This window comes from Natrix helvetica, assembly GCF_964273705.1.
Source record: "Natrix helvetica genome assembly, chromosome: 7".
In the NCBI taxonomy this organism is placed as follows: domain Eukaryota; kingdom Metazoa; phylum Chordata; class Lepidosauria; order Squamata; family Natricidae; genus Natrix; species Natrix helvetica.
In genome coordinates, this window is record NC_138558.1 from 60,820,545 (window position 1) to 60,842,184 (window position 21,640).

Sequence of the window (21,640 nt, forward strand, 5' to 3'; positions counted from 1 at the left end):
AGGGGCTGATAAATATTTTTCATGAAAAGCCCTGTTTTTATTTTTTTACAAGTAAACACTGTTAAGTACGAACGAAAGGCGAGCGGAGTCGTGAGGAGAATCAAAGAATCTTTATTGAACAAAACAGTCACAGCAAAATACAGGAGAGAATCAAAGCAGGGTTCGTCTGACAGCTATTTATACGAAGCTGTCAGACGAACCAGCCAATCCCCAAGCCAGAGTTTCCCCGCTCTCAGCCAGGTCGCGTCTTAGCCAATCAGACGCGACCTGGCTGTTGCTAGCGCAGATGCCGGCAGTCAGAGGGAAATCCCTGACGTCATCTGCCTGGACACAATACTCCTTCCCCCCCAGTGACTGCGCATGTGCAGGCGACGCACAAACGTAGTCACGCAAATAGTCTGGGCGGCGTCGGACCCGCCCAGAACGCCTCAGTTCGACAGGAGGTGCCGGAGAGGGAGGTGGTGTCCGTCGAAGCTCCTCCCGCAAGGGAGTGGAGCTCCGGGCGCCATCTTGGAGGCCCACCCCAGACGGAGGACGACAAGGCCCAGGTAGGCAGGGCCGAGGGGGCGCGGCCGAAGGCGGGCTTGAGCAGGGCATTTCTTGGTAGGCCTGGCCTGACTCGGGGAAGGCCATTTGGAAACCGGGAGGCTGACGTCTAATGGGCGGCCCACCCTCAACACTGGACGGCCGGGAGGCGGCGTCCGAGGACGGGAAGGCCCTGGGCAGCTGGACCGGGCGATCCAAATCTGGTGGAAGGGCACCAGGGAACGGAACGTTGGAGGGCTCAGGCGCAGCGACGCCGATGGTCGACCTTGCGGGGGTGTTGTCGCCGTTGCAGGGCAGGCGGCGCCTCAATTGATCCAGGTGCCGCCGCCATTCGGTCCCATCAGGTAGCTGGACCCTGTAAGAACAGGGGCCGGTTATGGCGGAGATGGTGGCAGGCACCCACCTAACCGCCCCTGAGAATGCCTGAGCCCAAACAGAATCGCCCAGAAGGAAAAATCGGGAAGGGGGCCCCAGGTTGCCAGGCTGTTCACTTGAATAGAGTGGGTGCAACCTATCCAAGGTGGTCCGTAGGCGCCGGCCCATCAGCAGCTCAGCTGGAGACTTCCCGGTGAGGGGGCAAGGAGTGGCATGCTGTACCAATAGGTAAGCAGCCACCCTTGATGGCCAGTCTGCCCCATCCATCCTGCCTAACGCCTCCTTGGCCGAGCGAACCGCCCATTCCGCCCGGCCATTACTAGCTGGATGGTATGGGGCGACTGGGGCATGGCGGATGCCCTGAGAGGCCAGGAACAGCTGGAACGCGGTGGATGCAAATTGAGGCCCGTTATCAGAGACAATGACGTCCGGCACGCCATGGGTGGCGAAAAGCCTAGTCAGTTCCCTGATCGTGGCCTCAGCTGTGGTGGACCTCATGAGGATGAGCTCCACCCAGCGCGAATATGCATCCACCAGCACCATGAAGACCTGGCCTCTGAAGGGCCCCGCGAAATCTACGTGGAGGCAGGACCAAGGCCCACGGGGCAATTCCCATTCCCTAGGAGCGGCTGCCGGTGGCGCCGGTCGGGAATGCTGGCAGGGGGAGCAGCCGGCCACCCAGGCGGCTATCTCGTCATCAATGCGAGGCCACCAGACATAGCTGCGTGCCAGGCATTTCATGCGCACTATGCCCGGGTGGGCCTCATGAAGGCGAGACAACACCTGATGGCGCAGGCTGGGTGGAATAACCACCCTGTCACCCCACAGGAGGCACCCACTGTGAAGTGCCAGCTCCAGCTGCCTGGCCTTGAAGGGACGAAGGTGCTCTGGCACCGGACCCTCAGGCCAGCCCCTTTGGACCCAAAGCATGACCTGGGACAGGTCAGGGTCAGCCCTAGACTTTGAGGCCACCTCTCCGGAAGAGAGTGGCAGAGCCAAATCAGCTATGGCTAAGACCGACAGGCAAGGCACTGTCGGGGGGTCAGCAATGGGCAGGGGGCAGCGGCTGAGGGCATCAGCGTGCCCTATATGCTTGCCCGGGCGGTAGAGCAGAGTATAGCTGTATGCAGCTAGGAACTCTGTCCACCTGGTCATGCGCGGTGAAAGAATGGGAGGGGTCGGCTTGTTACCTGCCAAAAGCCCAAGGAGTGGCTTATGGTCGGTGAACAAAGTAAAGTGCCGACCATAGAGGTAATCATGGAACCTTTTAATCCCTGACACTGCAGCCAGAGCCTCCTTGTCGATCTGGCTGTAGTTGCGTTCTGCAGAAGTCAGTGTCCGGGAATAAAAGGCTATGGGGGCCTCTGAGCCATTGGGCAGCACATGGCTCAGGACCGCCCCCAAACCCACGGGGGAGGCGTCACAAGCAAGAGTCAAAGGCAGCTTGTCCGAATATTGAACGAGGACTGCCTCTGACGTCAGCAAGTCTTTGACAGCCGCGAACGCATGCGCTTCGCGGCTGCCCCAGCGCCAGGCCGCTGATCGGTCGAGCAACCGATGCAGCGGCTCGGCTAGTGACGCCTTATGCGGCAGAAAAGGCGCGTAGAAGTTAAGCAAGCCAAGGAACGCCTGCAGCTCCGTCTTGGAGGCAGGCGTGGGGGCATTCCTGATGGCTGCTACTTTTGAAGGGGTGGGGTGAATTCCTTGGGCGTCAATTGTGAATCCCAGGAAATCAACCCGAGGCACAGCAAATGAGCATTTGCTGCGCTTTAATTTTAAACCCGAGCCCCTGAAACGCTCGAGGACCTTCTCTAGTACTTCGATGAGGCCCGATCGGCTGCTAGGGGCGATCAGGACGTCATCGAAATACGGAACCACGCCAGGGAGCCCATGGAGCAGCCGCTCCATGAGGCTCTGGAAGATCCCCGGGGCTACGGAAACGCCGAATTGCAAGCGGCGGCAACGGAAAGCTCCACGGTGGGTGACGATGGTCTGCGCAGCCGCCGCCTCGTCATCCACCGGGAGCTGCTGGTAGGCCTGCGCCATATCCAGCTTCACAAAGATGCAGCCCTGCCCCAAAGAGTGGAGCAAGTGCTGCACTACCGGAACTGGATAGGGATTCGCCTGGAGGGCAAGGTTGATGGTGGATTTATAGTCGGCGCAGAGGCGAATGGATCCATCCGCCTTAACTGGGATGACCAAAGGGGTCTCCCACTTGGAGTAATCCACCGGCTCCAAGACTCCCTGCGCGACGAGCTTGTCAAGCTCCGCATCAACCTTTGCCCTCAAGGCGAAAGGCACCCTACGGGCCTTCAGCCTAATGGGGGCAACCTGGGGGTCTAGGTTCAAGGAGATGGGCGTGCCCTTATACGCCCCAAGCTGCCCATCAAACACATCAGAAAATCTGGCAAGGACGTCGGCCACGTCGGGAGGCGTGGCCACCACTTGTCTAATCCCGTGCACTGATAGGCCAAGTGCCGGGAACCAGTCAAGGCCCAGGAGGGCCGGCAAAGGCTTTTCTACGACTAGTAGGGGAAGGCACCCCGAATAGTCCCTGTATTCCACCCGCACCAGGTGACAACCCAGGGTAGGAATTAGAGTCCCCTGGTAGTCCCGTAGGGTTGCGTCTGGAGAGGCAAGCTGGGTCTTTGAGATGCCTGGACAGAGGCGGGAGAACTCTGTCCACGACAAGAGGGATCGGGATGACCCCGAGTCCACCTCCATGGTGCAGGGGGAGCCCTCTATGAGGAGCAACGCCTTGATGCGCTCCGCACCTGCACCCGTGTGGAAGGCCAACTCTGCGGGGTTGGCGTGGAAGTCAGCGTCCACGGCGTAGCAGCCTCCGCGCGAAGGCTGCTGCTGCTGCTGCTGCTGCTGCTGCTGCTGCTGCTGTCGTCCAGCCCGGCCTCCAGGTCGCTGTTTAACGGCGGCTGTGGTCGGGACGTCCTCTGATCGCTGTGGCAAGGGAAGCTGCGCTCGGCAGACCTGGGCCAAATGTCCCTTCTTGAGGCAGCGGCGGCAAACTGCGGCTTTAAAGGGGCAACCCGAACGGTCGTGGTTGCCTCCGCAGCCAAGGCAAGCGGCCACAGCTTCCCGGGCTCGCTGAGGGACGCGTCTTCTAGCGGACTGGCCGATGCGCGCCACCGCTCCCTCCTCAGGATAGTCATTAGGCAAGGGAACTAGTTCGTCCACCAGGCAGGTGCGGCCTGGCGGGGGCGGCAGGTTGAACATCTCCGCCATTGAGTCGTCGGAGAGTTCAGCCGCCCTTGCCTGCTCGATGGCCCCAGTCAGTGTGATGTCCGCTTGTGACAGGAGCCGCCGGCGAAGGCGCAGATCTTTTACGCCGCTGACGAATTGCTCCGTGAGGTTGCGATCGAGGTCGGCGAACTAGCACCTAGTCGCCGCGGTGCGAAGCGACTGGAGGAACTGGCTCAACGACTCCTCCGGCTTCTGGACACAGCGCCGGAAAGCGTAGTGCCTCGCCACCCAGGATGGAGTGGGGGCGTAGTGGCGCTGAAGACGCTCGGTTAATGTAGCCCAGTCCAGAGAATGGACTGGCTGTGGGGCGGCTAGTGAGCGAGCGGCGCTAAACATTGGCGTGCCGCAGCAGCTCAAGAAGAAACTGTACTTCTCGTTGTCTGGAACATCGCGACGGCCGTTAGCTATCAGGTAGCACTCGAAGCGCTCCATGAACGCTTCCCAAGTCTCGCTGTCGCAGCCAAATGGAACGAAGGTTGGCATTGCCGACATGGTCTCCTCTGGAACGAGCTAGGCCGGCCAGGAACGGGTCGCCGGTGCGATAGTGCCAAGATGGAACACTAGGTGGGTTAGCGGCTGGATCCCACCCTCGTCGCCAGTGTTAAGTACGAACGAAAGGCGAGCGGAGTCGTGAGGAGAATCAAAGAATCTTTATTGAACAAAACAGTCACAGCAAAATACAGGAGAGAATCAAAGCAGGGTTCGTCTGACAGCTATTTATACGAAGCTGTCAGACGAACCAGCCAATCCCCAAGCCAGAGTTTCCCCGCTCTCAGCCAGGTCGCGTCTTAGCCAATCAGACGCGACCTGGCTGTTGCTAGCGCAGATGCCGGCAGTCAGAGGGAAATCCCTGACGTCATCTGCCTGGACACAATAAACACTAATAATGATATTTGTGTTGTTTTCATTTTTTGTAAACATCTTTGGTTTGTTTGCTTAAGAATAAAATGAATCATGTTTTAAAAATAAATTTGGAATCCCTTAATTCTTTTTGGAACACTCCTTTTTTTTAAAAAAATAGGAAGGACCTGGAGCACATCCAGTCTGCTGAAACATATCAAACAGGCCAAAACAATTGGAAATAGGAGGTCGTTCAATTAAACTGTGAAGGTCTTTATAGGTGACGGCCAGCACATTGAATTGCACCTGGAAGCCACATAGTAACCAATGTAGCATATAAGGAAGGAATTTGATCCGGGCCGTCTCAAGGTTGACTCAGCCTTCCATCCTTCTGTGGTTAGTAAAACAAGGACCCAGATCATTAGGGAAAACATTGTAAACAACTCAGAGAGTGAGGTAAAGTAATCTGGAATGGTATATGTCACGGTGGTGCAGTGGTTCGAATGCAGTATTGCAGACTAATTCTGCTGACTGCCAGCACGTCAGTTCTAACCAGCTCAAGGTTGATTCAGCCTTCCATCCTTCCAAAGGTGGTAAAATGATGCAGATTATTGGGGACAACATGCTGGACTCTAAACTGCTTAGAGTGGGCTGTAAAGCACTTTGAAGCAGTATATAAGTGCTATTGCTATTGCTAAAATACTGAATACCAGGTTCTCTCTAAACTTCTTATTTTATTATAAGCTATTATAAATTGATTAGTCATATATCCAAGTAGAGCGGTTGGGGGCTTCGCAAAGGACCTGCTGGGGAGGAGGGTCTGGGAACTCCACAGCCTGAGGTCAGTTTTGGTGGGCTGGAGGAAGGCCAGGAAGAAGAGCAGGCCAAGGAATGGAAGGGCTGTGCTCGCTGGGCGTGCTGGTTTCCTGGCAGGCATCTCATTGCCGGGACTAGCTAACCACATCAGTACTGGGAAGAAGGGGGTTTGTTCTTCGCTTCTCTTTGGGGCTCTTTCCTGGCCAGGGTTTGTGTGGTGATGATGGTCTTGGTGGTCCTTTGGTTGGGCTTTTGGAGATGGCCGATCCCACTGTGGCTCTGCCTGTGCATTGCTGGGGAGTGCTCAGCCCAGGTGTGTAACCCCAGCTTGGAAGTGGACGAAGAGGTGCCGGCTGACACTCTGGTAGGGGACATTAGCGCGGGACTGCCCCCTGGGGAAGCCTACCCCGGTGGGTTTTTCTTGTCGGAAGGCAGCAGGGAGTCCGCCCTGCTCGCGGATTTCCACGTCCACCCGGACACCGGCATCATCCGCACCGCCAGGCCCCTGGACCGCGAGCGGACGGCACGCTACAGCTTCGCGGGGGCCACGCTGATCGCCCCGATCGTGCAGGTGGAAATCGCCGTCGCCAGCGCGAACGACCACGCGCCCCGCTTCCCCCGGGGGTTGGTGCGCCTCAGCGTCTCCGAGCTCAGCCCGCCTGGCAGCGCTTTCCGCCTGCCCGCCGCGCGCGATCCCGACGAGGGAAGCTTCGGCATCTGAGGCTACTCCTTGCTGCCGGGAGACCAGGACGGCTCCGCGGAGGAGGAGGAAGATCCGTTTTTCCAGGTGCGCTACGGTGCTCCCTCCGACCCTCTGGATCTGCTCTTGTTGAGAGGGCTGGACCGGGAGCAGGCGGCTACCCACCGGTTGCTGGTCGAGGCTTGGGACGGCGGCAGCCCTCGCCGGAGGGGACGCCTCCGGGTAGAGCTCCAAGTGCTGGACGAAAACGGCAACGCTCCCACTTTCGGCCGACGCGAATATCGCGCCCAGCTACGGGAAGATGCGCCCGCGGGAGCTTCTGTGTGTCGGGTTTTCGCCACAGACCCGGACCTGGGTGTTAACGGGGAGGGGCGTTACGCTCTTAGCCGCCGCCAAGGAGACTCTTCTGCGGCGGCTTACTTCGAGGTGGGCGAGCGCAGCGGGTTGCTCCGTTTGCGCCGGCCGCTGGATCGCGAGCTGCGCGCTGGCCACCAGCTGGCTGTGGAAGCTCGCGAGGGCGGCGCCCAGCCCGAAGTGGCGACCGCCTGTGTGGCCGTGGAAGTCCTCGATGTGAACGAGAACCCGCCGGTCATTCGGTTGCTCTATCTCAGGGGTGTCCAAACTTGGGAACTTTAAGACTTGTGGACTTCAACTCCCAGAATTCCCCAGCCAGCTGGCTGGGGAATTCTGGGAGTTGAAGTCCACAAGTCTTAAAGTTCCCAAGTTTGGACACCCCTGCTCTATCTCATCGAGGCCGGCGCCGAGTCTCCGAAGGGGCGCAGTCGGGGGACTAAGTAGCCCGCTTGTCTGTCTCCGACCCCGACGAACAGTCGAGCGGCGTGGCGCTAAGCTTGGGAGGCGGCGAAGGCGCCTTTTCACTGCGGCGCTCTGTCGGCGTCTATTTCCTGTGCGTGGAAGGTCCCTTAGACCTGGGAAACGACCAGGCTCCGGTCTTCGCGCAGCCCCGCTACCGAGCCACCGTCTCCGAAGCCGCGTCGGCCAGCTCGGTGGTCCAGCGCCTCGGACGCCGACGAGCCCGGCTCTCGCAACAGCCAGGTGCGCTACGCCTTGGCCGCTCGCAGCCTCACGGTGCGCTTTTCCTGCTCGACCCGCTCAGCGGCGTCCTGAGTCTCCAAGCCGCGCCTGATCGCGAGCGGGAAGCGCTGGTGCAGCTGTGGGCGCTGGCCCGGGACTTGGGCGCGCCACCCCTCTCGGGCTCCTGCCTGGTGAGCATCACCGTCGCAGATGCCAACGACAACGAGCCCGTCTTCAAACGCCGAGTCTACAACGTGAGCTTGGCTGAACACTCCGAGGTCGGCTACTGCCTCTTGCAGGTAACTTGGCCGGGTGAGGAGGAGGAGAAAAGGAGGAGCAGCAACCTCTTGTAGGTAGAGCACAAGGGGTGACCCCAAACGAGGTAGTGTTTTCTGGGTTGGAGGACCAGCAAAAATCGGTGGATTTTGCCAGCTAAAGCAAGCTGATGTTTTAAAATATTCTCCTTTATTACTTTAAAATATTCCCTTCGCCATCCCCGTTAAAAATAGCAGAACTTTATCAAAATATAGATGCTAAAGGGTCCCCAAACTTGGCAACTTTAAGACTAGTGGACTTCAACTCCCAGAATTCTCCAGCCAGCAATTGAAGTCCACAAGTCATAAAGTAGCCACGTTTGAAGACCTCTGTGCTAAACTAATCCAGGTGTCTATCCTTGCCTCAATAAATTGGCTGCACTGGTTAGAAAAGTTTCTCTTCTCTTTTGATTTATTAAGAAACGTTTGTTGGTATGCTAGGTTAGAATGGAGTTTCTTTAATTATACTTGTGTGGATTGCAGGTACTTTTTCCAATATTTATTTAGTCTTTCATAGGTTTCCCAGATATTTCGGACATGCAGGCTTTTGAATCTGCATAGTTGTGACATTTTCTGTCTGATTCAGGGAAAGGAAGTTTAGTGGGTTAAGGCAGAACATTTTTTTTTCCACAACATAAATGGTACCAAACTGAAATGCTAAATTAGATCTCATGTAGCAGCTTCATATAAAGAGTCTTTGTGGCTCAGTGGTTGGAATGCAATATTGCAGGCTAACTTTGCCCATTGCCAGGAGTTTGATCTGACGAGCCTAAGGTTGACTCAGCCTTCAAACCTTCAGTATAATGAGGACCCAGGTTGTTGGGGACAATATGCTGATTTTGTAAACTGTTCAGAGAGTGCTGCCTGTGGAGTGGTGTATATGTCTAAGTACTATTTTTATTATTATAAAAGTTGAAAAGGGAGAAGCCTGGAATCCCCTAACACAGCGATGGCGAACCTTTTTTGGCTCGCGTGCCACAAGTGGGGAGAGCGCAGGGGGGTCGTGTGCAGGCGTGCCACACCCATAATGAAACGCGCGACCCCCCCCCATTTTTACATGCTTTTTTCGCCCTCCCCAGGCTCCAGAGGCTTTATAGGAGCCTGGGGAGGGCGAAAAGAGCCTCCCCCGCCCCCCCGGAGGCCCTCCGGAGGCTTCAGGGACCGTCCGGAGGCTTCCCTGAAGTCTTCGGAACGCTTAAAACCACCCTCCGAGCAAACCGGAAGTGACTTCCGGTTTGCTCGGAGGGTTGTTTTAAGTGCTCCGAAGGCGTCAGGGAAGCCTCCGGACGGTCCCTGAAGCCTTCGGAACGCTTAAAACTACCCCCCGAGCAACCCGGAAGTAACTTCCGGTTTGCTCAGAGGGTGGTTTTAAGCGCTCCAAAGGCATCAGGGAAGCCTCCGGACGGTCCCTGAAGCCTCCAGAGGGCCTCCGGGGGGGCGGGGAGGCTCTTTTCACCCTCCCCAGGCTCCTATAAAGCCTCTGGAGCCTGGGGAAGGCGAAAAATGGCTTTAAAAAAGGTGAACTCAGTGCCTCGCGTGCCCTGACAAATGGCTCCACGTGCCACTTGTGGCACGCGTGCCATAGGTTTGCCATCACTGCCCTAACATAAGTAACCACTAAGGCATTTTTCCACAATAATAATTGGACGGGACTGCCCTCGGTAGCAGGAATGGAATTATTGCAAAACAGCATTTCCATTCCTTAACCCCATAAATATTAAACACTGTTTAATACTTAAAACATAATATTAAACACTGTTGAGAGATCCAAAAGAACCAGGAGGGAGAAGCAACTCCTCTCCAAATCTCTACAGAAGTCATCTATAAGAGCAGCCAATGCCATCTCAATGATGAATCCTGCCTGAAAAGGATCCAAGTAATCCAGCGTGCTCTGTCACTACTGCCACTACTGCCTCAGCAACCTTTCTTAAAAACAAAGAGGTGGAAACTGGCTAATGGTTATCTAAGTTTAGATTGTTGGATCTAGGGAAGATCTCTTCAGGAGGAATCATACTATAATCTCTTTCAAACCTCTTCTCATAAAAAGTCAATGATAGTCTCCCAGATTCAGAGGGACATAGTAACTCCAACACCATATGGAAATTGAGCTGGAAATGGGTGATGCATGCAGATGACAGAAGTTAATCTAGAGAATACTTATCTATTTCCTGGAGGTCCCGTGTAATACAACAAGACAATGCCCTGTTGTTGCAAAAAATTCCGTCTATGCAAATAGCTCTGAATAAATAAAAACTAGCTATGAAGATAAACAATATTCAGTTTATTGCATAGAATGTGATATTTGTTGACACAAACCTGTGGATATATGTGACATGATGGTTTGTCTGCTACAAGCTTATTCTCTAAAGGCCAAGTTATTTGATTTGGAGAAGCTGAAAGAAACAGAATGGCTCAGAGCACTTTTTCCAAAATTCCTCTAGTGGTGCAGAAAATAATAATCTTGTGGAAGCCATTATTCTGAGAAAGAGAAATGCTCCCTTAGAACAGTGGGTCTCAACCTTCCTAATGCCGCGGCCCTTTAATACAGTTCCTCATGTTGTGGTGACCCCCAACCATAAAATTATTTTATGTTTTCCGTATATTTTTTTGAAAATACGTGTTTTCCGATGGTCTTAGGCAACCCCTGTGAAAGGGTCGTTTGACCCCCAAAGGGGTCCCGACCCACAGGTTGAGAACCGCTGCCTTAGAAGATATTATTCGTAGACAGGTGTACAGATATTTTGAAAATGTATGTTTCATTGAGTCCTAATTATGTGAATTTGATATGACGGCAACATCTGTCATTCCATTGATCATCACAGTTGATTCAACTGATATGGCTGGTTAGATAGTATGCCCTTCCTCTTTTATTTCTTCCTGTGCATCCTTTTTAAAGTTGCACTTGATGGAAGAGAAGGACCAGATAGGAACGTGATACTCTTCAGTCAAGTATGTATGACAACTCTTACATCAGAAGTATGAGTTGATCAGCAAACAAGGAACAAGATGCACATGCTAATGTGGGGTGTGAGGCAGAAGACACACAGACTCCATCCACAGGATTTTGCTTAATAGGTTTTGTGAACAAGTTGTTTGCAAACTATAACTTATTGATTAGTGTCTTGTGTGAAACGAGTCAATTGTGGCTTTAAACAACTTCCACTAAACCCATGCTAAGTTAGATATGTAGGATCATTTGAGTAGAGCTGCCCCCAAAAATACTTTATATTTATGAATACAACAACCTTCCTTCTTTTGGTACATTACTGAGATTTTCAACTATACTTCACATAAAATTCCAAATACCAAATTCAGACACATACTGTAGAGATTGTAGGTATGACAGGTATGATATAGCTCAACATGTGTGGAAGGCAACAGGTTAAGAAAAACTGGCATTGTATATAGAGGTGGGGGAATTAAAACAAGACATTTTTAAAAATAAATAAAACAAATTTCTGCTTAGCTGATGGTAATGACCTTGAACTTTATAAATCTTTCACAAGTATCACTAATGTCATGGCATCCTCTTCCTCTTCAGGAGATTCTTCTGTACATTTTCTGTTCAAATACAGGTTGTATTTGTATTAATTTTCTAACATTAGAGCATTCATTTTTTGCTGCCTTCATTTTCTTTAAACTGTGGCTTCCAAATTCTTGTCAGGTGCTGTCAGTGGTAAAAGCCTGACAGCACCTGAGTAAGTGTTGCCTTACTCAAGTGCTGGTAAAAGGTTTTGCAGGTCACTCAATAGAAAAATAGATAATCATCTCTTGCCACAGATATATGGGTGACTGGATATGCTCCAATTTGTGTAGAAATGTGATCACAGCATAGAGAGCCAATTTGCGGCAGTGATTAAGGTGACCCTGAATACCCGTTCCATCCTAGGCAAAATCCTACTGGGTGACCTTTCTCTCTCTCTCTCTCTCAGTCCTTGAAAACAGGCAATGGCAGACCACTTCCGAAATGTTACCAAGAAACCTGCAAGGACTTGTTCAGGCAGTCGACAGGAGTCAGTATTTATTCAAAGGCATGCGTATGTACACACACACACCAGGGGTGGTATTCACTTACCTTCCCTACCGTTTTGCAAATGTACCTCCGCACATGCACTTTTGGTGAAAAAAGTGCCTAAATTGGATGCTATAGAACTGGGGCAGGCGGGTGGGCCACCCGAGATTTCTGCTACCGGTTTAGGCAAACCAGTCCAAACTGGTAGAATACCACCTCTGTCGCGGAAAAAGCATTCCAGATAGTCCTTGACTTATGACCACCATTGAGTCCAAATTTATGTTGCTAAGCAAGGCAGTCGTTGGGCAGGTTTTGCCCCATGTTGATGACCTTTTTTGCCATAGTTAAGCAATAGCACTTAACACAATTATTAAGAGAATCTAGCTTGTCCCATTGACTTTGCTTATTGGAAGTCAGCTGGGGTAGTTACAGTCAGTGACCACATTGCACCTATTATAAATAGATGCCTGTTACCCAAATTTTGATCATCATTTTTTCTTTTGTTCTTTCTTACATTTCCTATCCACATACATTTAAGACATCTTCCAAAACCATATTTTTATTTTTAATGTTGCCTTTTTATATTTGTTTATTTATTTATTATATTTATATATAGTCTCCCTTTATTTATTTATCAGCACAAATACAACACAAATATAAAAAGGCAACATTAAAAATAAAAATATGGTTTTCTAGGGAAGGAACTCGGCTGGTAGGTTGTTCCAAACATCTTGGAGAACTAACCACAGATCTTCTATGGATGTAGGCTTTCTCACATCCTTCTGTCTCTTCATGTAATCCCAGACACACTAGATGATGTTGAGATCAGGGCTCTGTGGGGGCTATGCCATCACTTCCAGTACTTCTTGTTCTTCTTTACGCTTAAGATAGTTCGTAATGACTTTGGCTGTATGTTTGGGGTCATTGTCCTGTTGCAGAATAAATTTGGGGGCAATCATACGCCTCCCTGATGGTATTGCATGATGGATAAGTATCTGCCTGTATTTCTCAGCATTGAGGACACCATTAATCCTGACCAAATCTCCAATTCCATTTGCAGAAATGCAGCACCAAACGTTCAAGGATCCTCCACCATGCTTCACTGTTGCCTGCAGACACTCATTATTGTACCGCTCTCCAGCCCTTCAACGAACACCTTCTGCTACAGCCAAATATTTCAAATTTTGACTCATCAGTCCAGAGCATCTGCTGCCATTTTTCTGCACCCCAGTTCCTATGTTTTCGTGCATACTTTAGTCGCTTGGCCTTGTTCCCACATCGGAGGTATGGCTTTTTGGCTGCAACTCTTCCATGAAGACCACTTCTGGCCAGACTTCTCCGGACAGTAGATCGGTGTACCTGGGTCCCACTGGTTTCTGCCAGTTCTGAGCTGATGGCACTTCTGGACATCTTCCGATTTTGAAGGGTAATAAGCTTGATGTGTCTTTCATCTGCTGCACTAAGTTTCCTTGGCCGACCACTATGATTCTCAGCATTGCCCGTTTCTTTGTGCTTCTTCAAAAGAGCTTGAACAGCACATCTTGAAACCCCAGTCTGCTTTGAAATCTTTGTCTGGGAGAGACCTTGTTGATGCAGTATAACTACCTTGTGTCTTGTTGCTGTGCCCAATCTTGCCATGACATGAAACTGTCTTTCACAACCTCACCTTGGTAGCAGAGTTTGGCTGTTCCTCACCCAGGTTTAAGCCTCCTACACAGCTGTTTTTGTGTCAGTTCATGACTGGGTTTCAACCTATGTGTGACATTGATGATCATTAGCACCTTTTTGGTATAATTGGTTGATCATACACCTGACTATAATCCTACAAAATCCCTGACTTTGTGCAAGTTTACCTATGAGAATGGATGCTGGTTTGGAGGCAAAAGGTAATAACACCAACTATTGATTTGATTTAGATTTTTCTTTTGTTCGCTCACTTTGCATTTTGAACATTGACAAAAATAAACAATCATTATTTATATTTCTGACAGCATTCGTTGTTTACAGCATTTTTTCACACCTGCCTAAAACTTTTGCACAGTACTGTATATCTATACAGTTGTTCTACAGCGAGGTCAGGCTTGAATTAACCTCATATCATTTATAAGATCTGACTGCAAAAAAACTTTGATGGGTGTCTATACAGTAGAATCATTCAACTTAACTGGATGTAGTTAGCAGAGATTTTAAGTAAATTCACATAGGTAGCCTTTGGCTTACTTCTATTTGTTCAAGGTTATGGTGGTATGGAAAAAAATGAACTTTTAACTGGTCGTAAAAGTTCCAGCCATTGCAGCATCCTTACAGTCATGTGATCATGATATGGGTTCTCAGGTTTCAGGCAATTATGTCACCGCATGCCACATCATGTGATGACCACTTGCAACCTTCTCCCCTGGCTTCTCACAAACAAAGTAAATGGGGAAGCCCATAGGAAAGGTCATAAGTCGTCCCGTTGTGTTGTTCTTGTCTCTTTTGTTCCTGAAAAACCTGCTACGGAATACAAGATACCAACGATTTTCCACTACTCTCACCCTTAATAGCAAATGTGCCCTTATATGGTCTCCACTGAACTGTCTCTATATCCTGATGACCCAAAGGATCGCCATACCCTTCGGTAGTAGCAGCATATCAACCAAATTCCTTACCTGCAACTCCTGTCATTTCCCGTTCTAACAGCAATTGGGACTGCTAGAATTGTGTTAATAAGCAATGCCGCCATATAATGTCATGTTTTACAACCAGATCGCATAGCAATGGCAGTCCTGGTCACAACTGTCTCTCTGTATGTGTGTGTGTGTGTGTTTATAATCTAAAGGGATAGAAATAAAGCACTTAAAAATACTCCATATAATCTTGTTTTCTCTTTATTTTTCTGCATGCTTTAGATTCAGTGAAAATAAAAACAAATAGGAAGTATCTGAAAGCAGGCTTAAAATATTAAGTCATTTAATATTGTAGCATGGATTTTTCAAGCAAACTGGAATGCATTTCCATGAAATGAAACCTCTACACTGTTAAACTTATCTGTTTGATTCCTTTTTACAGATTTCTTGGATACAGTTTCTTATAGAATTTCCTCTGGCAATTCCCATGGAATTTTTACTACTGATTCTCACAGTGGAATCATACACACCAAAAAACAACTTGACCATGAAACACATGATCATATACTTTTTACAGTGAAGTCACAATTGGGAAGCTCTTCCACTTTCAGCAGTGCCCAGGTCAACGTAACTCTGATTGATATATGCTCAATGGGCTCATCCATTGTGCCTCTTGATCCAGCTCTTGGGATTCTTTACCTTGCTAGAGATCTGAGTAGCCATAAGCAGCAGGAGCATGTAGTGGTACATATCAGAGCAGAAGATCATGCAAATCCTTCCCTGAGCTCTGTGTTGATTTTGGGAGTGCTAATTGGCAAACAAAAAAGAAGTCCTGTGTTGATTTTTGAAAAGTTGCTATATCAAGTGGAAGTTAGTGAAAGATCCTGTCTAGGTGACAGAATCCTGCAAATAAGTGCCTGGAAGCTAAATCCCCATCACATTTCTGCTACTCTTACATACTCTTTGTAAGGTAACATAGATTCTGTTTCTATTAAAAATGATCCAGAAACCAGGTGTGGTTTACTTACATAAGCCGACTATGAACATTTGCAAACTCATAGTTTTAGAGCTTTTGTTACTAGCTCAATGGATAAAACAGTGCAAAATGCAAGCACATTAATAATAATCAACGTAATTGATGAAAATGATAACTCTCCTGTGTTTCTTCACAATATCTATTTGATTGAAGTTGAGGAAAGAGTACTGCCCCAAGGTGTGACTGGCACAATTGAAGCAATTGACAAGGACTCTGGAAGAAATGGCAGCTCTCCTACTTCATCTTATCAAGTGAAAATTATTTCAGAATCAATTCCAATACAGGTAATACATTATACAATGTTCCCTATATTCAGGGGGAATGTGTTAGTTTTCCAGTAATATATGAACCCATTGAATTTATTTAATTACTTCATTTATTTGTAAATTACAAACTGTATCTCAACATTTATTAAAACTGGGCATTGAAGGTGCAAATAAAAAAATAACACTAAAAAATAGAATGCAGTCTTCTTTACTTGCAGCAATAAAAAATTTTTTGATACTCCCAAGTATCATAATATAAAGTTAAAAAATATAAAACATCAGCACAAATGCTGAGTCATCTGTGCTTATTACATATATTCTACTGATTTGAGGAATGAACTTCTAGGACAGTATGCAGCATCAATTGATACTATTTACAAACTCATCCCTTAATCCTAGTTTTCTCTTTATTCTGCTGCCCTACTGCTTTAAAACTATACAATTGCCTATGTCCATTCTTGCTGATACATTTGCTCTTTTCTTCTTCTGGCTTTTTCTTCTATTTGGAGAATTTAAGTTAATTCAAACTTAATAGCTAATGCTTGCTCCTTTTGATAGGAAATTGACTAGCATGGCTTTATGCATGATTTAGAGATATTTGTACGCAATACTTAATAATAGCATGTCACATATTTAAATAATGTATATTTTTAAAGAGAATGAGAAAGCTGATACAGAATAACATTCAAGAAAAGGTATGATAAACAAATTTTATCCCAAATGAATATGGAATGGAAATTACACATAACTTGCCAAATAGTTGTTTTCTACGATTCATCTGCATGTAAATAATACATTCTACAAAAAACTGTCCTTTTATCAATTGAAAAAAATGAATAAAACAGCATGAGTGGTAGAGATATAAAGAAATAATTTGGAAATCATGGAGTATAACCAGTGCTGTATTGTTCTATTATGAGGCAATTCATTTTTAAAAGTTCCCAGATAACTCATATTAAGTTGTTGCAAGGCTTCGGAATATCTGCAGCTCTGCAAAAAGTGAAGAAATGTTTATTAGTCTCTCAAAAGCATTTGTTATGAGAATCCCCAGATTTTAGCAAGTTTACTTAACAACTAAAATAACTTTTGTTTTGCTGGTCTGGGAATCAGAATATTATCTGTGTCAATCCTGAAGCTGACCTGACCGAGGCCTTCTTGAGGCTTCAGTGTTGCTAAACTGGAGCTGGGGGATAGATAGGGAAGAATAGAGATAGTTCAGGTTTGTAGCCAAAACAAAATACTTTCTCCTGGGAACCAAGGACATTCCCACAGATGGTTGGAGAGGGGAGGAATGAAGCTACCAGGCAATTGGATGGCACCTTCATTGGACCATATGACTGATTGTTTAGGGGAGGGAGAAAACTTTTAATTTAAAATAGGTGAAAACCGTGGGAACATTTAGAGTCGGTTTTCACCAGCCTGTGCCAATATGATATATCCAAATAAAACTATTCTTTGAAGAATCTACCAGCCTTGGACTTATGTTTGCTATGGGTGTATTACTTGGAACCCTAACAATAAGATTGCTTCTGGATGATAGCATCTGGCTTTGACACTAACTTTTGTGTGAAGTCCAAATCATTTACTGCACAATGACAGTAGATGCACAAATAATGTTGAATGACTGCTCTTGCTAGCCTCTGGGTCATGGATCAAGTGACAGAAGCAGCAAATGGTACCTTGTGGTACTTATTAAGACTATCAAAATGTATCCCACGATACTCTTTTTTTTCATTGTTCCTTTTCACCAGGGGAAATTATAAACTGGGTGGCATTAGACTATGAGCAGCAATCTCAGCACCAATTGATTGCTCTGGTAACAGACCATGGGGTCCCTCAACTTAATGCTACCGTATCTGTCTATATCTCAGTTATGGACCTCAATGACAACCGTCCATGTTTCTCCAAGGATCTGCTACGTTTCAAGGTTTGCAAAATATGCAAAGTCTGTTACTGTGGAGGTTTGAGAAGGGGCTTTGGGGACATTTTACACATTTTATTACAGTGAGACGGAATATGGAGCATATTAATTTTAAATTTGAATGTGAATTCTACCCGGTGTATGTTCAACTTGCATTACGGGCAAGTTAAAAAAAAAATGTATGAAGAAAAATTGGCTTTGGTCACCATCTGGTGGTCAAATGTTTGAATTAGAATTTGGACATCCTGTTACAAAATGCGAAATAATTTGGTCTGAGATCCTGATGATTAACATGAACGTCTTGTGGTAACCATATGGAACTGGTTTATTATTACCTTTGTCAGATAATGTTCCCAATTTCAAATATTAATAAAATCTAATTCAGGATAGATTTTTGGAATCATAATTGGTTAAATACTACTACCTGCTATGGCATATATTTTTTTTTCTTTTTTTATTGTTTTAATTAAACAAAAAACACACACAAAAACATTCTTCATTACATCGTCCAGAAAGCATGTCAATTGGTTACAAATATAAATGATTCTAAACAACAGCACGTTTAAACAAACATAGTTAAATGAGAATGATGGTATATTGATGGTATAAAGATTTTTTATCACGAAATTTATTTGTAACCAATCGGCATATATTTTTAAAGTGAAACTTGCATAGGTATTACAGAAAAATCAATGAAGTACCCCTGTTTCCCTGAAAATAAGCCCTCCCCAAAATATTGCAACACAGCAGCAGCCATAAATTGACCACGCTCACCATCTCCTACATCTCAAAAATAATAAGACCTCCCCAAAAATAAGACCAAGGGCTTATTTCGGGGGGGTCAAAAGAAAATAAGACCCTATCTAATTTTTGGAAATACACGGTACATACTATAAGTCTTCTAAATGTATAAATATAGTATGTATGTATATGTACATGCTCAGATAGTCAGTAAGATGAAGTATTTTTAATACATCAGCTTAGTTATGCTCTGACTGCAAAACAATCTCAACAAATTACAACTTACCTATGGCCAGAGCTAGAAGTAAGCATCCTGCAATCAGTCAATAAATTTGACTATTAGTTAATATTTTGATAAGTGGGCTGAAAATCATGCTGATGCAGCCACTCCGAAAAGGGGCAAACAGATAACAGAAAAAATACCTGCCACTGAATAAATGGCATGAACATGCCCATTTGTGAATATGTTTGTGAAAATTCTCTGCAAACCAGACATCATAATTTTGTTTTGGGACACGAATTATTTGAATTCCTTGTAATTTGAAACATTTAGTTTTAACTGAATTGTTTGATTGTAGGTTTTAGAAAGGCAACCTGCAGGAACCCGAGCGGCCAGTGTATTTGCCAAAGACCTTGATTCTGGAAACAATGGAATAGTGCTGCATTCGTTATCCTCAGGTAATATTATTTATGAAGTAAAAATAGTTTGACTGCATCTGGTCATTGTCACCCATTTAGCACCATCCGTGTGTAACTTAAAGAATGCTATGGATTCAGGTTACTATTGCCTTTTTTACTTTTTACTGAGGTTCTGGGATTCTATGGATTGGAGGGTAGTTGATCCTGCTGGGGGCATCCCATAGAGACAATAACTATCCCATAGGGCAGGGGTGTCCAAACTTGGCAACTTTAAGACTTGTGGACTTCAACTCCCAGAATTCCCCAGCCAGCAGAGCTGGCTGGGGAATTCTGGGAGTTGAAGTCCACAAGTCTTAAAGTTGCCAAGTTTGGACACCCCTGCCATAGGGAAAGGAACAAGAACAACATCAGAGTTGGAGGTCATCTAGTCCAACCCACTGCTCTAGCAGGAGACCATGCAGTATACCATTTCAGACAAATGGTTGTCCAATCTCTTCTTAAAAGCCTCCAGTGATGAAGCACCCACAACTTCTGAAGGCAAGCTGTTCCCCTGGTAGATTGTTCTCACTGTTAGGAGAATTTCTCCATAGTTCTCGGTTGCTTCTCTCCTTGATCTGTTTTTCTCTGACTTCCGTGATTCTTGGAATTATTTAGGAAAGGGAAGAATCAAGACTTCATGGAATTGTCATGGCTTAGATCCAGAACACAGATGTCACATATTCAGTTTGTCATAAGAATATATTAATATATTTATCTTAATTGTGACAACCTGGATGGGTGACATCTGTGTTTTGGATCTTATTCTCCCAAAGTAAGCCATGACAATCTCTGTTTATCTTTAAACTCCAGTAGGTTTATGATATGTTATAAAATAGCATAGCTACTGTGTTCAAAACCACAGTTGATTTAAAATGTGCTCTGCTGTTCGAGGGTATCAACTGTGGGATTTTTTAAATTATTCTTTTCTGATAATATATTTACCACTCTAGTCTTCAGGCAACAAAGCAAAACTTAATTGGCAGATAACAGTCCTTATTTAAGTTTTTTCCTGCTGACAATCTCTCTGCAATTTTTAATATAATTTAATTGATTCAGTTTCTATAGCATCATACTTGTGTCCCTCTGGGAAGTTCTTTTCCAGCTGAGATTCTCCATTAGGTGAATGGAATACAATGAAGGTATGATATTTTTTGATATCTTACCATGACTTGGACTGCTATAGAAAGAAGTATTCTATTAAAAAGTCTCATACCTAAAATGAGATTTTATGCTCCTTCGCAACGTTGTCCTTTTGCAAGCTTCTTCTGAAAATTAGGGTTACATTGTGCAGATATATTGAATTAACGGAGTTCACTTCTAATCCAAATTTAGAGGATACTAGGCAATGCATGCTCCATTGGGACATACTTTCAAAGATATTTCCTTACCAGATTCCTCAATGTCTTCAACAGTAACAGAGCGTCTAATGTACTTCCCCCATTAGAAAAGTTGGGTTCATTCAAAGATGTACCTGCCTTGAAAATAATCTAGGTTGGACACTCAAACATCAGCACATGACATTTATAAAAATGTATGATATTCATGGGCATCGTGGATACTGTATTTTGTATGTATTCCGTAGGTCAGCCCATTTGACTATGGTTGCACTTTAGTTCAAAATGTTTTGCTCTGTGGTATACCATTTCGGCCAGTTACAGGAATTAGAGTTTTAGTAGTATATAGATATACCCTCTCAGAGCAACTTGTCATACTATACAGAGAGTTTACCAGAAAATATCGTTATTCTCAGGTATAATATTTGAAGGGAAGGATAGAAAGTTATATATTAAGATAGAGGAAAAGGTCTCCTTGACTTGAGGCAATGCAATCTTGGAGAATTTGGGGCCAAATATGGATTGTAAGCAGTGGTGAAATTCAATTTTTTTTACTACTGGTTCTGCTGGCGTGGCTTGGTGAGCATGGCAGGGGAAGGATACTGCAAAATCTCCATTCCCACACCATTCCAGGGGAAGGATACTGCAAAATCTCCATTCTCTGGCCAGCCAGAGGTGGTATTTGACGGTTCTCTGAACTACTCAAACTTTCCATTACCGGTTCTCCAGAACCTGTCAGAACCTGCTGAATTTCACCCCTCATTATAAGTTTGAATTGCTCATAATTGGTGTAAATGACCTTTATTGCATATTGATTGGGTATATCCTTATCTCTTTAACATGGAGGCATGAGGGGTTAAAATTGTACCCTAAGAAATCAGATTCCTGTTTTAAAAGTGCCAGACTTCTATAAGCTTATAAAGGATATTAGTTTAAATTATTATTCCTTGAATTGGAAGTTGATTCCTATTTAAGTGAATCTTTTTAATACTGCAAGACAGAAACAGAAAAATATGCACATTTAGGGAAACACGATTATATTCTGCTTGCCATGTGAGAGAATTTTGCATCACAAAGCAAGGGTAGGCAGTAGCAGCAGGAGTTGAATTCTCAGTTTCACTCAATACTTCACATTGTTTAAGGTGGTTCTAAATAACACTTT

The 21,640-nt window shown here is 46.3% G+C and overlaps 1 protein-coding gene across 1 annotated transcript in view; it reads left to right on the plus strand.

The window, feature by feature from the left end:
• Nucleotides 1-6,058: 6,058 nt before the first annotated feature.
• The window catches only part of DCHS2 (dachsous cadherin-related 2), a gene marked incomplete at both ends in the record, with an annotated part of 47,211 nt that continues 31,629 nt past the window's right edge, over nucleotides 6,059-21,640 (plus strand). The window contains 11 exon segments of the mRNA XM_081959717.1: nucleotides 6,059-6,553; nucleotides 6,557-7,148; nucleotides 7,289-7,326; nucleotides 7,330-7,547; nucleotides 7,549-7,598; nucleotides 7,601-7,882; nucleotides 14,945-15,467; nucleotides 15,564-15,760; nucleotides 15,763-15,822; nucleotides 17,556-17,731; nucleotides 19,045-19,144. Of these exon segments, the coding sequence (XP_081815843.1) occupies nucleotides 6,059-6,553; nucleotides 6,557-7,148; nucleotides 7,289-7,326; nucleotides 7,330-7,547; nucleotides 7,549-7,598; nucleotides 7,601-7,882; nucleotides 14,945-15,467; nucleotides 15,564-15,760; nucleotides 15,763-15,822; nucleotides 17,556-17,731; nucleotides 19,045-19,144 (2,731 nt within the window).